This window comes from Sus scrofa, chromosome 11 (assembly GCF_054392235.1).
Source record: "Sus scrofa isolate SSC_HxYL_T2T_F1_AM1 chromosome 11, Sscrofa_HxYL_maternal_Yorkshire_Landrace_v2.0, whole genome shotgun sequence".
Classification (NCBI taxonomy): domain Eukaryota; kingdom Metazoa; phylum Chordata; class Mammalia; order Artiodactyla; family Suidae; genus Sus; species Sus scrofa.
In genome coordinates, this window is record NC_139393.1 from 13329611 (window position 1) to 13345669 (window position 16059).

Consider the following 16059-nt stretch of genomic DNA (forward strand, 5'->3'; position numbering starts at 1 on the left):
AGTGATGATTATGACATGTTGTACTCTTTCCAATCATCATTTCTTTGCGCTCAGCCCCCTGACATATTTCTGTAATTGCTCTTCAATCACTTTAGTCTCTGCAATATCATCCTCTAATGCTCAGATCTCCTGGGAGCCTTCTGAATACTGCACTTCCAACTTTTTTTCTTTTTTTTTTGTCATGTCTACCTCCACATGGAGTCCATTATTTTTAGGCAGAAAGTCCCTGTTCCCAGTTTAATTTGTTCTAGCTATGTCTACAATGCATATGCTCAGCTGTCCTCTTAGAATCCTCATATTCACTACTGTCTGCTTACATCTCAGAGTAGATCTTCCTAAAAGGCAGTGTCTTCTCCCCAGAGCCTAAGTCCCCTTTAGCGGGCAACCAAAAAGCCCACATAAACCAAACACCATGAAAGAAAAACAAGCACGTCTTTGTCTCACTGTTTCCCATTTATAAAAGGACTCTTTTGATAACAGATAAGCATCGTTTTCAAAAATAAAGAAGAAGGATGTGCATATACATACAACTGAATCAGTTTCTTATACAGCGGAACTTAACATTGTAAATCAACTATATTCCAATACAACTTTTAAAAATGAAAAACAACAACAACAAAAACCCACAGGAGAAGGAATGTGCATGGTTAGAGAGAACAGTAAAGAAATAAATGGAGGAAATGAAAAAGCCCATCTAGAATTTATACAACGCCTTGTCTTTAGTAGTAAGTCTTCAGAGAAGATTTAAATGGATAGACTCTACATGAATTATCGACCATAGAAATAATGCTAAATTTTTGCTTTGACTATAATCTGAGTTTCCACCATTTAAAAAATGCCATATATGAAAATCTTATTAGTTGGTGTCAAATACATCAGGTTACTGAATCCCAGAACTAGGATATCTGTTTATATATATAAATCCACAAAATTACATTTTAGCTATAGCAGATAAGGGAATGGTTCTCCACCCTGGCTACATATTAGAGTTACCTAAAGAGCCTTGGAAAAATATGCATGTCCAGCTCCACACCAGGCAACGGAATCAGAATCCCAAGGCATGGGCCTAAGCTCAGGGCCTACGACCTTTACAGCATAATATACTCTAAAGTTAGGGGAGAGCTTACAGATCATTTAGACCAATTCAATCATTTCTTGGCTGAGAAACCTATGTCCAGAGACTCCTGGTCCCCACCAGATCAGTCACACTGACTATGAGGGATAATCAGGCCTAGGTCTGTGTCCACTGAAGCTCCTTCTTTCACCCCGACGCATTCATTTAGTAATATATTCCTTCGGAAAATATTTTGAGAGATCATTATGTGCTAAGCCCCAGATAATAACACCTGTTGGAGTTCCCGTCGTGGTGCAGTGGTTAACGAATCCAACTAAGGACCATGAGGTTGCGGGTTCGATCCCTGCCCTTGCTCAGTGGGTTAACGATCCAGCGTTGCTGTGACCTGTGGTGTAGGTTGCAGACACGGCTCGGTTCCCGCGTTGCTGTGGCTCTGGCGTAGGCCGTTGGCTACAGCTCCTATTCGACCCCTAGCCTGGGAATCTCCATATGCTGCGGGAGTGGCCCAAGAAATGGCAAAAAGACAACAACAAAAAATAAATAAATAAAATAAAATAACACCTGTTGCCATTACGGAGCATTGCTGGAAAAAAACCTAAAGTCCACCAACTGGTGAGCAGATAAACAATACAATGAAATAATATTCTGCAATAAAGAGACAAACTACTGATACCATCAACAAAGTAGATGAATCTTAAAAACATTATGTTAAGTTTAGGAAGTCAGGTCCAAAAGGCCATGTCTTATTACATGATTACATCTATATAAAATGCCCACAAAAGACAAGAGTACAGTAGATTAATTGGCTTCCTGGGGCTGGGAAACAAATCAGAGGTTGAGAATGGACAGGAAGGAGGGACATAGTGTTGAAACTGTTCTAAAACTGGAGTGTGGTTATGGTTGCAGAACTCCATAAATTTACTAAAAGTCACCAAATTGTACACTATAGTTTTTATAGCATGTAAATTATACCTTGATAAAAGTTTAAAAAAATCCAACCTGCTCTATTTATTGAATACTATAACAGGAATTTGTACTAGCATTAAATAGTTCTGCCCTCAGTGACATGCTGGTAAATTAAAAAAAAAAATCAAAAAAACAGTTAACTGAATGTTTAGCACACAATTTACAAATAATGATACAAGACACAAGTCCTTTTATCATAAATTCCATACACCCAAAACTTCAGTGTGACTTGCCACTTCCTGCAAAATCCATACCAGTTTTTATAATTATCTAATCAATGTTTCACAAATTGACAATAAATAAATGCTTGATTTCTAATACAAGCAAAGAAGTTGCTCATATTATTGACCAAGAGTGTGGTTCTGAGGTGAATGTTGGCTGATGTGTCTGTTTACATTAAACCAAAAGTTAAACAATGAAGATGTCAGCACTTCACTTGTTCTTAATCATGTAAGCAACTTCTTTGCTGCAATCATGATGGTTGTCAAAAGATGAAATAATATTTCCTCCATGGGGGGGGGGGATGACAATGTGAGAGCCACAGACACGAAACATTTTAAGTTTAATCTTAGCAGTTTTACTACCACTTTCTTAAGTTTGGAAACAACCAACAATAATTCAAGTCCTGCTTTGATGATTTCCATGGTGTAAACACTCCCACCATAGCTGGTTTCAAACTACCAGCATGACACCGCTGGATGCAGAGCTGGGAAGAGATACAATCCTTCCCAACACCACTTAAATAGTTCTTCACATACAAATACAAGAGACAAACAATCTTATCATTATGGCTAAGAGTAAAACAATTAGAAAGAGATGAGTTCTGAGTTTTTTAACCTTTTTTTCTTTTCTTTGTCTTCCTTACAGCAGCACCTGTGGCATTTGTAAGTTCCCAGGCCAGGGGTCCAATCAGAGCTACCTGAGCTGCAACTGCTGGCCTAGGCCACAGCCACCAGCAACACGGGATTGGAGCCTCCTCTTCCACCTACACCACCCAGATCTTTAACTCACTAAGCAAGGCGGTGGATGGAACCCACATCCTCACGGACTCTTTTGTCAGGTTCTTGACCCACTTAGCCACAACGGAAACTCCTTAACCTCTGCCTTGAACTTAATCCAATTGTAAATTTATGTAATTTAATTTTTAATTAAAATCGTGACATTTTAACAGCAGGCTCTTATCACCTGGCTCCAGCACACAACAGGCTGCCTGTTTTACCAAAGAGAAGACGGCAGCCCAGAGAGGGCATCACTGAAGAGCCCTGGTTACACAGTGCCACTCAGGTCGGTCTAATTCCAAACCCTCTCCCTTCCTCTCCTTAAAATATAGCTGGTGACCCACCCAAACACTGATGTGAACGGATTTATCATTTGTTGGAGAACCATGGCTTTCCTTTCCAATAGGCATAATGGGAGCTCTGAGTAGACGAGAAGAAAGAAATAAAAGGAACGAGCACAGCTACCGGACAGTTTGATTCAGGACATGGGCAGGATCCGATCCCTCCTGAGATCTGGCTAAGTCAAGATTCAGCAACCAGCAACTGTGCGACCACCGGTAGAAATGACAGATCATTGGTTTTGTTTTTTGGGGTTTTTTTTTTAGCGTCATTCAATGTTCCTTTTCATTTAGCTAATTAAAGTGTTATTTAAGACTTACCTCAGAGGTGCTAGCAAAGGCCAAGTATCAAAAATCAGCAAATAAGTTTCCCAGAGAGGAAAATGTTTCAAGAGGAAGGCATCTAGTTCTCAACACAAATACACCTTGGCCCCGGGGTCCGGTCCACTCCTTCTCCACTGCACCATTTCCAAACCGGCCGCCTCTGCCTTCATTGCTAACTAGTGCTGTCCGGTTGCGACACCATCACATCCCGGCTTCACACCTCCCATTTCAGGCACTTTGGGGCGAAATATTATAAAGAGCGTCTCGACGCCACAAGTCAAAAGATGGCTCAGACACAATCTGAATTTACATCGAAGAGCTCCATTACAAAGTGCTTTGAAACGTTTCAGACAGAGTAGGTCCCAGTCACAAAGCGGTGCCCCACGCAGCCCCGCAGGAGCTCAGATGCACTCAGCCACCCGGGCGCCGAGCGTCGCATCTCCCGCCACGGCCAACCGCACATGCGCACTCCGCCCCTCCGGCGGAGGCTTAGCCCCGCCCCTCAGAGACGCCGAGTGCCCAGAAAGGCACGAAGCGTAGGGACGCTCACGCGCAGGCTGCAGCTGCGCAGGCGCAGTCGGGGTGCTGTCGCGGATCCGCCCCCTCTTCCCCTCGGCGGGCCGGGGTCGGTAGTTTGCTCAGTGCAGTTGGGCCCAGCAGGTGCAGAAAGGCTGGGGTCGTGGACCCCCACCAGGTCTCAGCAGCACGGAGGTGCAAGCTGTCGCCGAGGGCGCGGGGCCGGGCGCCGCCAGCGGCGCGCTCCGCCCCGGGGCCCCAGCCTCTGCCCCCGGCCAGGCCCTGGCTGCCGCCCCGGTCCCGGCTGCGGCCTCTCAGTTCACCCTGCTGGTGATGCGCCCCTGTGGAGGGCAGGACGAGGCTGCGGCAGAGGGCGTCCTGAGGCAGGCTCCGGCACTGGGGGGCAGCGCCGGGACGGGCAAGCCTGTTGGCTACCTGTGTGAAGTGGCGGGGGATGGCGAGGACGAGGCGGGGGAGGACGAAACCGACCTGCTGGACACTTCGGACCCCCCAGGGGGAGGCGAGAGCACGGCTAGCTTGGAGGATCTGGAAGACGAGGAGACACACTCGGGGGGCGAGGGCGGCAGCGGGGGAGCCCGGAGACGGGGCAGCGGCGGGACCAGCATGAGCAAGACCTGCACCTATGAGGGCTGCAGTGAGACCACGAGCCAGGTGGCCAAGCAGCGCAAGCCCTGGATGTGCAAGAAGCACCGCAACAAGATGTACAAGGACAAGTACAAAAAGAAGAAAAGTGACCAGGCCCTGAACTGCGGTGGGGCCGCCCCGGCTGGCAGCGCGGGACACGTCAAACTGGAGGTATCAGTTGGGATCTGTGGGAGTGGGAGGTGGACGAAAAAAACGCCGCTCTTGCCACAGACTGCTTCTCCAGCGCCTGCCCACCGGCTCCCAAGCAGGCCAGGTTGCTGTGGCTGGACTTGTGGGTTCAGAGTTAGTGTTTGCCCTCAATTAAAGTTTATGCAAACATGTGCAAAGCCTGAACAGTTCTGGTGCATCCTTGTTAGAGATGAATAAATTTCGGTGAAAATGATGTCACACGTCAGCAAAGCTCTCACTTCAGAGATCTGGGATATGGGCCGAAACAGCAGATAGTAAATGATCTGATTCATCACTAGAGGAGCAGGCACAGAGATGTAGGAACCTAGATGAAATTAGTATTTCGGAGAAGGTAATCTCTTCCTGTTTTCACTACTCCATTTTCAGTATCCTTTTTTTTTAGTATATTATTCTTAGTACCCCTATTAAAAGTACTCTTGTAGTGTTCTTAATGTTACATTCTCAGTTAACCCTGTTCTCAGTACTCTGTTCTTAGTACTTTATGCTTAGTACTCTGTCCTCAGGGCCCTCTTCTCAGAATTTTCTTCTTGGTACCTCAATTCTCAGTAAAAGAGCATCTCACTTATTACAGAATGACAGAGGGTAGTTGTTTGTCCTTCTCTTTGGTCCAGAGGTACTTACTCACTTCAGAACTCTTTACAGAGAGAGGAGATAGTGTACTTTTTTCCAAGAAGGATGTGTTTTACCTATAGCTATTTTCTTTTTTTTAATTGCCCAGAATTTACATCTGCCATTTGAGGAAAATGTATAAAAGGCCAATAGATTTTGAATTAGTCTCCACCCCCCACAAAAAGAACCTTAATAATTTTCCTATTCTGAAATAATTTGCATGATTTTCTGGGAAGATAATTAATTGCTATAAGCAACAGATAACAGCCATTTACCTTATAGAATGGGACACTTTTTCAGTTCTGAGGAATCAAGAGCTGCAAGTCTTTATCTTTGTTGAACTGAATGTAAAGAAAATAACAAGTAGAAACAGTCAGGATACAGTAAGACCAGTTAGACAGTACTGCTTTAGTAGTGGAGAGGATAGATCATTGTAGGCCGAGATAGCCTAGAAAGGCTTTGGACTTATCTAAAGTCCCACAGGGACTGGGCAACAAGGAAGAAAAGCAAAGACCCATTCATTACATCATTGAAACGCCTATAATCATGGATTATTATATCAACATTTAATCCTATTTGCATTTTTATCTTTTATCCCAGGAAAGTGCAGATAACATACTCTCCATTGTTAAACAAAGAACAGGATCTTTTGGGGATCGACCTGCAAGACCTACTCTTTTAGAGCAAGTGTTAAATCAAAAAAGACTGGTAAATATCTGTTTGTAAAGTAGTTCCAAATCTAACAAAAGCTGTTTGTTATAAATGGAACTATTTAGATTTTGAGATTTTAAAACTTGTTAAACTGGTCATCAGAATGGAATTGTGCCTCTACCAGTACACTTTGGGATCTCATAAAGACAAAATTACAAAGAAACTATGAATTTGACTACATAAAAATGAATACTGGAGTCAGAAATGGTGGTAAAAATAAAAATGCAAACTTCAAAATAACAGGTAGGAAAAATATTTGCAACCAATATGAAAGACTATGGTTAATATGGTTGACACATTTATTATAAAAACTATTCATACAAATTGATGAGGAAAATCTTTTGGCCTCAATACACTGCAAAAAAAGCAGAAATACATTTATTAAATGATATGGAAAGATATTTAATATCTGTGAAAATCACCCAATAGATAGCACAATAAGTGAAACTTACTTAAATACTAACACGCAGTGATGGTGAGGGTTCCATAAAAGGGGCGCTCATACTGCTGATGGTGTCACATCTTAATACAACACTTTAGAAAGCAGTTGGGCAGTTAGTATCAGGGGTCTTTAAAATGATCTTCCCTTTATTCAGAAATCCAACTTACTGTGAGGACATTCGCAGGAAATAAATCCTAAATATGGATAAAGCTAATAAGCATAAGAGTATTGCCAGAAATGTATTTATCACAAATAGTAAAATAGGAGTTCCCGTCATGGCTCAGTGGTTAACGAATCCAACTAGGAACGATGAGGTTGCGGGTTCGATCCCTTGCTTTTGCTCGGTGGGTTAAGGATCCAGTGTTGCTGTGAGCTGTGGTGTAGGCCGGCAGCTGTAGCTCCGATTGGACCCCTAGCCTGGGAACCTCCATATGTCTCAGGTGCAGCCCTAGAAGGCAAAAAGACCAAAAAAAAAAAAAAAAAAAAAAGGTAAAATAGTTTAAACCCCAGTATTCATCAGTCTCCTAACAGCTAAGTAGACTATTGTCCATTTGCTTAATAGAAGTTGGGCTGTCTTTACAAATAAATTTTAAACAAAACTATTTAATAAATAGAAAAAGTACTATGCTATAATAGGAAATTTTAAAATCAGTATTTAATGATAGCATTTCCACTTTATTTGGTTTATCTTGTTCAATTTAGGTTCAAGGGTTTTTTCCTTCATCAATGTATATGTGTATTTTATTAAAAACATATTAGCCATAGTCCATTATATCTATTATATGAGTATAACTATATTTAAAACCACTAAGTGTATAAAACTGTATTGGTTGTTTTAGCACAGGTATTTTTTTTTCTGAAATTTTGGTAATGTGCTAATATTTTTTCACTAATATATATATGCACACACATACCTATACACGTAGACACACAAAATTTTTAATTTCTTCAGAAAGACTTGTAAGCTAGTGGAACAAACTTGAGTTCCAGTACTAGTCCTACATGTCTGTGTTTCTAAACTGGCATTTAACTGCCATGTTCACAGGGGGTGCCTTTTCATTTTTCTTTCTTGCTGTAATCCTGGGCTAGTGCTATTCTGGGCTCTTTGCACTTATGTTTCATAAAGAGTATACATGCTGGAATATCATAAAAGCATTTCCTTTGTGTGCAGAGTCACCAGTGAGATCAGGCTTCACCCATAATTTTTAGGTTTTAGTATTTTGGTGTATGACATCAAATTTTGTTATTAGTTGGCAGTTTAATTGCAGTGCATCTGCTGCAAATGTGTATTCATTCAGGGATGTTTTTTATAAGCATATTGTATCCATATAAGGATATATATCAGTAATTTTATAGCATGAATATAATCTGATCCCATAAGAATAAAACTATTAATAAATGTATTTTTCTTTTTCCTTTTTAAGTCATTACTAAGAAGTCCAGAGGTGGTGCAGTTTTTACAGAAACAGCAACAACTATTAAATCAGCAAGTTTTGGAGCAAAGACAACAGCAGATTCCAGGAACATCAGTATGAGGGAATTTATCGGGAAGATCTACGAGTTTTTTTATTTTATTGTACTGGATGGACATATTTTTATACAAAAGATAAATGGCAAGATATTTCAGTAGAAGGTAAACAGTCATTTTCCTATGAAAGTATGTGTGCATTTGGGGACAAATAAGTATTGCACGTTGTGCACCTAACCCTTTCAGATCACCATGGATTTGAAGAAATCAGCTTATCTTTCCAAAGTAATATTTAATTGCAATGTTTTTTTAAACAAAGTGTTCCTCTTCAGTCGTTGTTACTGAAGGCAGTGAAGCAGTTGCTTTCTGTGGAAGTCACGAAGTTAATAGATACTAATCTTGAATCGTCTAGCTCAGTGGTTCTCGTCAAGGGGCAGTTGGAAATGTGTGTTTTTGCCTGTCACAGTGACCTTGAAAATTGCTGGGTTTTATTGAGTGGTCCCCCACAACTAAGCATTATTTCACACTCAGCACCAATAATGCTTCTCTTAAGAAACACTGAGAGCTACCTGTGATGATAAAATGCAGTTGGGGCACCTAGAATTGGGTTCTCATAGTACCCTTTTCTTTGCAGTTAAGACTGGAGTTGTCAAAGAGGTAAGCAGGAGTTCCCTTTGTGGCTCAGAGGGTTACAAACCTGACTAGTAGCCAGGAAGATATGGGTTCAACCCTGGCCTTGCTCAGTGGGTTAAGGATCCAGCACTGCCATGAGCTGTGGTGTAGGTCACAGACGTGGCTCAGGTCCAGCATTGCTGAGGCTTTGGCTGGCAGCTACAGCTCTTATTTGACCCCATATGCCACAGGTGCAGCCCTGAAAAGCAAAAAAAAAAAAAAAAAAAAAAAAAAAAAAAAAGTAAGCAAATTTTGTATGTTTAAGCAAAGTGATCATTGTTAAATATCTGTGACATTAGGACGTGCATCGTCTCTTTTCAGAGATGTGCTGGTAAACTCGAGTGGGGTTAACTCAGTACCCTGGAAGGAGTGCAGCTCCCGAGGTCGGCTTCTCTACTTCATGCTGATCTGTCTTAAAGCAGACCTACCATGTGTTGTTACATTTGTGAACAGTGTGAATGTATCTCATCCCACCAATGTCAGAGCAAAATTACTTTTTTATATTCATTTATTTTTCAAAAAGAGATCCTAAAAATAAGAATAAGACTAACACTTTGTCAGTGTTTTTCAAAATTGAGGTATTTTAAGATCGTGTTGTTCCTAAGTAATGTTCAAATAGTGATAGGTACTCAGTGATAGGTACCCCTTGTATTTTCTCCTAGGAAAACTGTTAAAAGGCAAAGGTTACCACTAAGAGTATCAAGTCAAATGTCACGAAAGTATTTCCAGTGTTGACAATAAATGCATGTGCCTCAAGTTAAACTGTGCAAAATTTGTTAGCTTCTTGGGCTTTAACCTCTGAAATATATATCAAGTTAAACTTAGTCATGGCTGTTCTAAGAAGTACTTAAGGAGAAAAGTTCATTTTTTATATGTGTTTTGTACCTGCATATACATGCAAAAACGCTTTTACCAAATTATTCATTAAAGTCCAGTTGTTGACCTTTGAGTTGTCTGATTCACTTACTCTGTTCTTTGGTTGCTCCACACTGGATGCAGAGCAATTCATTTACATTTGTTAGTAACTGTTCATTTGTTTTCTTACATATGGTGTTGGGCGCTTTATTGAATCCCTAGAGTGTAAGTTAACGTTATTTATATTGAAAAAAGCCAATTTATCCTCTTTCAAATGGAATATGAAAAGGAGGGAAAGTAAAAATAGGCCAGTGAGAGCTGAATAAAAAGAAAAGGGATTGAATGCATATATTTGTGTGTGTGTGTGTGTATGTTTAAATTTTTAAAAAGATTTTTACTTATTTGGGTTAGGTTTTTTGCAATGTGTCCACAAACTTTTATCCCTCCATATATTTATAACTCTTGCTTTTGACTTCAGTTTATAGGAAGAAATATGTTTTTACTAATGAATCTTTATTTCCATATAGGTAGCACTTACTACAGTGAGACTCCCCCCCTGAAATTTCTTAACATCAATTCTGAGACCCAAGTGTATACTTCCCTACTGGAGGTGCAGGAATAGAGCATAATCTAAAAACAGCACGACCAAATGATACTGATTTTCTAGCACTTTGTAATTTTCAAAACAATTGTGCATACACATTTGCTCTTCACAACAATTCTATAATTATAACAATTATTATTTTATAGATACAGAAGTAGGCTTGCAGAGGTTAAGCTGCTTGCTCAGGATCACACAGCTATTGGCCTTAAATCCAGGAGGCAGTGTGATCCACGTGCCTGATTGTGATGAAGCCAGTGCTGTTTGAACATGCACCTTACGTTGGACAGTGGGAGCATGAGCACTGGACCATGAGAATAAAGGCTTTGTGTATTAGGCCTTGAGTTTGTGAAATGACAAATTTCATTTAAACCAACCCTAATTATGTCACTTAAAAAGTACTTTCCTATGTGCTAATTCCTTTAAAACAAGGCATGACAAATATTACTGTCCCTGTTTTGGGGATGAGGAAAGAAACAGAGAGGTGACATAAATAACAGGTCTTACTATTAGAGGCAGAGCCAAGATTTGAATCTCATCTTCTGTCTCCAAAAATAATGTTCTTTCCATAGTAGAATGTTGTTGCTAAAGTAGTACTTTTAAGTTCCCATTTTTGAACCCAGTAGGCCAGTCAAAAAAGGCTAAATTTTTTTAAAAAAACTTTTTGTATGCACACATATATAATTGTATAGAAATACAGCAATGTAATCACATTGTATAAATGGGGGGGGGAGTCTGTTCCCCCTTTTGCTCCTTTGGTGGATTCCCCTCCTTGTCTTCCATGTAACTTATGTCAACAACCCAGCAGGAATTCTTCTTTTTTGTTTGTATAATTTTCTATGGATTCACATTTTACAACTGTCGTTGGGTAAAGATGTGGGTATATTATATACATGTCAGTACCCTGCTTTTATACACAGCAGTACTGTGTAGAAGGCCCCTGAGTCACTTATGTAGCCTGAATTCACTCTTTCAGTGGCTGCAGAGCATCTCTGTGAACCTACAGTCACATTCAATCACTCCACTGTGGATGTCTGGTTTTCTGCCGTCATGACGTGTGCTGCAGTAAACATCCTTGTGGACGCCCTTATGTAGCAGTGTTGACTGGTGGTTCTACAGGCTTGAGGTGGACTCTCATAAGTGGGATGGCTGGACAGAAGGATATATATACATGCATGTTTCCATTACATAGGTATTGTTATAGTACTCTCCTCACAAAAGCCTTTACCACTTCCAGTGTCCATCAGGGAAAATTTCTTTTCCTTGCATCTTTGCCAGCAGTAGGAGTTAACTGTTCTTTTTTTAAGAGTTGCCTTTCTTACAGCTATGTATTGCTGATTTTTACATTTATTAGCATTTCCCTGATTACTGGTAAGTTTGAGCACTTTTTCGTATACTTGCTGGCTCTTTAGAATTGCCTAGTCATATCTTTTGTCTGTTTTTCCACTAGGCTCCTTTTTTTCTACTCACCGTGCAAAAGTCTGGTGACGCTTATAAAAAATAGCCTTGTGTCATTTTTGTTCATTTTTTCCACTTCTAAAAATGGTCTCTACCTTTTTATGTCATCTTTGGCCATACAAGCTTTCAACTTTTGAATATTTCAACATATCTGACACTTCTTTTATGGCGTCTGGGTTTCCAGTCTGGGTTTAAAAGTTCTCAATGTGGGATCTTTCAAGTGTTTGTTGATTTGTAATTCCCTGTTTCTTTGTCTAGAATTAGAAAATACAATTAATATGGATATTATCCCCTGGTACTGATTTCCTGTGTGTGACCCATTGACATGGAAATTTTAGGATTCTTAGCATCCTCACCCTCTCGGTTTCTAACTTTCTTCAGCTGTGAAAATGAGTCATAATGACAACCGATGCTGTCGATGGCACATACATTAGGACCTGCGTTTGAAAATGGGCTGACCTGTCATTTGTTTGGCAGATTTTTGCCTTATAGAAACAAGGCTGCTTAAAATACTGTTCTTATTGGGTTTAAAGTTAACAAATACTTTAAAACATTTTAGTGAAAATACTTGACATGTTTAATAATTAGGTGAGTTTATCTCATCTTCTCATCAGGACATGGGCTACCTTCCCTATTATTCTTTTTTTTTTTTTTTTTTTTTTTTTTGTCTTTGTTGTTGTTGTTGTTGCTATTTCTTGGGCCGCTCCCGCGACATATGGAGGTTCCCAGGCTAGGGGTTGAATCGGAGCTGTAGCCACCGGCCTACGCCAGAGCCACAGCAACGCAGGATCCGAGCCGCGTCTGCAACCTACACCACAGCTCACAGCAACGCCGGATCGTTAACCCACTGAGCAAGGGCAGGGACCGAACCCGCAACCTCATGGTTCCTAGTCGGATTCGTTAACCACTGCGCCACGACGGGAACTCCCCTTCCCTATTATTCTTATCATATATTACTCCACCCTCCAAAGAATCATTTGTGTTATTCTAACACATCGATAGTACTGTATACTGCAGCAAAATCTTTTCTCTTCATAGCTTTACCCTATATAATATAGAAACGCATGCAGCCTTTCTTGTGATGCATTCACTGAGCACAGATTCTGATTTTCACGAGCTATTTGTAATTTGAGCTTAAAAGGGTCTAGAGCATATGCAGCAGGAAAACAAAGAGAGTTAAGGAAAACAACCAGAAAAGAAGTTATGAGTAGTGAGATTTTGTTTTCCACTCTTATAGTCTCAACTTACGTCATATAGTGTCACCCCTCGGAGACAACTGTCCACTAATAAGATTTTATACCACTGCCTTTGAAAATCTAATAAGCAACAGGATATACTCATAAAAATATTTGCACAGTTTTATTACTACTTATTATCTCTTTGTTATGATAGTGTATCATTAAAATACACATACTGATACTTTACCGTCATGATTAGAATCATCTGCGGGGATGGTGGGTGACAGTAATTATTATACACAGCATTATTTCCTTTCAAAAAATGAGGGAACTTGAGCCTTAGAGAAATTACTACTTTTCTAAGCTCAGCAAAAGTTGTCTGCTGGTATGGAAACTCAGGCAGTGTTGTGCTCAGAGACCGTTTCCAGGCTCCTCTTACGGAGCTGGCTTTTCTTTCTAAAATGTTAGCCTTTAGGACTTGGACACCTGCCTTTTGTGCTCGTGCGTGGACCCCTGTCCAAGGAAAGCCAACCTCCCTCCCTTACCCAGGCAGCCTTCTCTCTTCTCATGTCCAGATGCTATTTGACTCCACTTCCTGTGTCTCTTTCTATTTTCCTGTTCACCTCTTTAGTGCCAACAACAATCAAAACTGCCCTTTGCTTCCTAGTCCCAGATATTTGCTACCTTTAAATGGGGCATAAAGTCCATCCAAGAACTCACTTTGATGAACATTCCCTGCTTTGTTAGCAGCTGGAAAATGACCACAGCCCTTTCCCCAGGCCAGGCACCGCCCACTCTGAAGGGCAATAAGGATTTAAAACTGAGATGCACAGAGTAACTCAGGTACTCAGTTTGGGGAGGAGGGCTGGGTTCTTTCTGACCAGCCGAGCACCAGGCCCTGGACTTCTCCAGCCGCAAGATGAAGGTCCGAGGCCGGGATTGCCGTGGTGACTGCCACCTCAGCATCGGCAAGAACAGCAGTGTCCCCAGAGGCCAGTGCAGCCTTACCGCCTACACTGTCTTCCCACTGGAAAATGTTATAGCTCGTCTCTGGTGTTAATAATAGGAGGTGGGAATTGACTATTTTACTTCTAGCAACCCAAATGGCAAGGCTTCCCATGTAGTCTGGGACAGGGACATGTTCTGAACAGAGATCTCTTAAACAGCTTTTGCACCAGCAGGACAAACAGAGCCAGGCTATATTGTTCAGAACCAGAGTAGCAACCATACCATTAATTGAAATTTCTTCCAAACAGGCATGCCTGAACTTGGCCGAGATGTTCCTCCCACCTGAGGCTTCTCAGAGCCAAAGACAAGTTTCATCAACATTCATCTAACCCTCCAGCCCAAAGCACAGTGACTTACAATCACCTCTTTTTTTCTTTTGCTTACCATGTTAAGGGTTGGCTGAGCTTCGCTGAGGGCTTCTGGTGGACCGGCTTGGAGTGTCTCTGAGGCTGCATTCAGATGGGAGTGTGGCTATGGACGGAACAGTCAAGATGGCCTCTCATCCTCCAGAGCAGGACTTGGCAAACTAGGACACCCGGCCCCAGGCCAAATCCAACCCACAGCTTGTTTCTGTACTGCCACAGGCTAAGAATAGTACTTACAATTTTAAATGGTTGGGGGAAAAAAAAGAAAAAGAAACATCTTGTGACATGTGAAAATTATCTAAAATTCAAATTTCAGTTTATAATATTTCACTTGGAACACAGCCATGCCCATCCACTTACATATTGTTCATGGCGGCTTTTGTACTGCAATGCAGAGTTGAGCAGTTACAACAGTCAGAAAGGCCATATCCAGTCACTTGTGATGGAACATGATGGAGGATAATGTGAGAAAAAGAATATATACATATATATATATATATATGTGTGTGTGTGTGACTGGGTCACTTTGCTGTATAGTAGAAATTGACAAAATCAACTATAATGGAAAAAATAAAAATCATAAAAAAAAGCGATTTCGCCAAAAGTCTATATAAAATTAAAAAAAAAAAAAAGAATGAAAGAAAGAAAGGCCACATGGCCTGCAAAGCTGAAAATATTTACTATCTGGCCCATGACAGAAAAAGTCTTCTGACCCCTACTCCTGAGCTTCTCTTCAAAGACATCTTCATTAAACATCAGTGGGTTATTTTTAGAATGTTTAGGTTTTTTTCTTTCTAAATGATGAGGTAAGAAGAGAATTTAGCCTGTCACTTGCGAGCATGATCTCCAAATAATATAGTGCAGGTGTGAGTAATTTGGGGCTTAAAAAAAAACCTGAATATAATTTTCATTATATTTACTCCATTTAACATCATTTTTCAGATTACTGGAGAAATTCTGAGGCCTTACCTAATATTTTTATCAGACACATGCAAATAATGGAACCATCAATGACCATGAAGGGTAAACTTCCGAATCGGTGTCTTTTTTACACTCCTTGTTACCTTGGTGTTACACTGGAATTCCTGTGCTTCTTGTCTTTACTCAAATTCACATTCTGAAAATAAATTAGCTGCTTAGCATAAAAACAAATTTAACAGTTTAACTGTCAAAGCTACCTTTCCTTGCCACTGCTATGCGGCTGAATATTTGCAATCAAAGTCATAATAAGCATGCTTCCCTCATCCCCACTGGCTGCAGCATGGGCACTGGACATGCAACTGGAGGCTCACAATGATTTTTATTTTGAAGAGAAGAAATTAAATAATTACTGAATTTAAAAAGGGAGAACTGGAGACAAATACCTTTTCTGCATTCTTAATCTGAATCCCAAATGCCTTCCTAAACAAACAGTAGCTGAAAAATGCTAAACAGAAAGATACAATCCTTGCCCTTAAAAAGCTGCCAAATAAAACAGTATGGTACAGGAACTGATGAACACAAATTACGATGAGAGCACAGAGATCAGGCACCTGCGCTGGTTTAGCAATATCTGGAACACTTGCTCAGGAAACCAGTGAGCGGGAAGGTGGATCTGCCCAGAAGCTTTCCTGGGGGCCC

The 16059-nt window shown here is 40.7% G+C and overlaps 2 protein-coding genes across 10 annotated transcripts in view; one reads left to right on the plus strand and one right to left on the minus strand.

Annotated features, from left to right (window-relative positions):
• The window catches only part of SPART (spartin), a 388960-nt gene that overhangs the window by 372370 nt on the left and 531 nt on the right, over positions 1-16059 (minus strand). For 6 of the 8 annotated variants that reach the window (XM_084981528.1, XM_084981522.1, XM_084981525.1 and 3 more), the window contains exon 1: positions 3699-4145. The gene's annotated coding sequence lies outside the window, so the exon portion shown is untranslated. Of the gene's footprint in view, positions 1-3698; positions 4146-14458; positions 15557-16059 lie in introns of those variants that run through there. The other 2 variants (XM_084981527.1, XM_084981521.1) reach the window with 1 other exon arrangement.
• Positions 4292-9923, plus strand: RFXAP (regulatory factor X associated protein). 2 transcript variants are annotated; one of them, XM_013980439.3, is made up of 3 exons: positions 4292-5033; positions 6282-6389; positions 8259-9923. In XM_013980439.3, the coding sequence occupies exons 1-3, from the start codon at positions 4551-4553 to the stop codon at positions 8367-8369; spliced, it is 702 nt and encodes a 233-aa protein (XP_013835893.3). In that variant the 5' UTR covers positions 4292-4550; the 3' UTR covers positions 8370-9923. The 2 variants fall into 2 exon arrangements, with proteins under 2 accessions (XP_013835893.3, XP_084837683.1); XM_084981557.1 differs by lacking the exon at positions 6282-6389.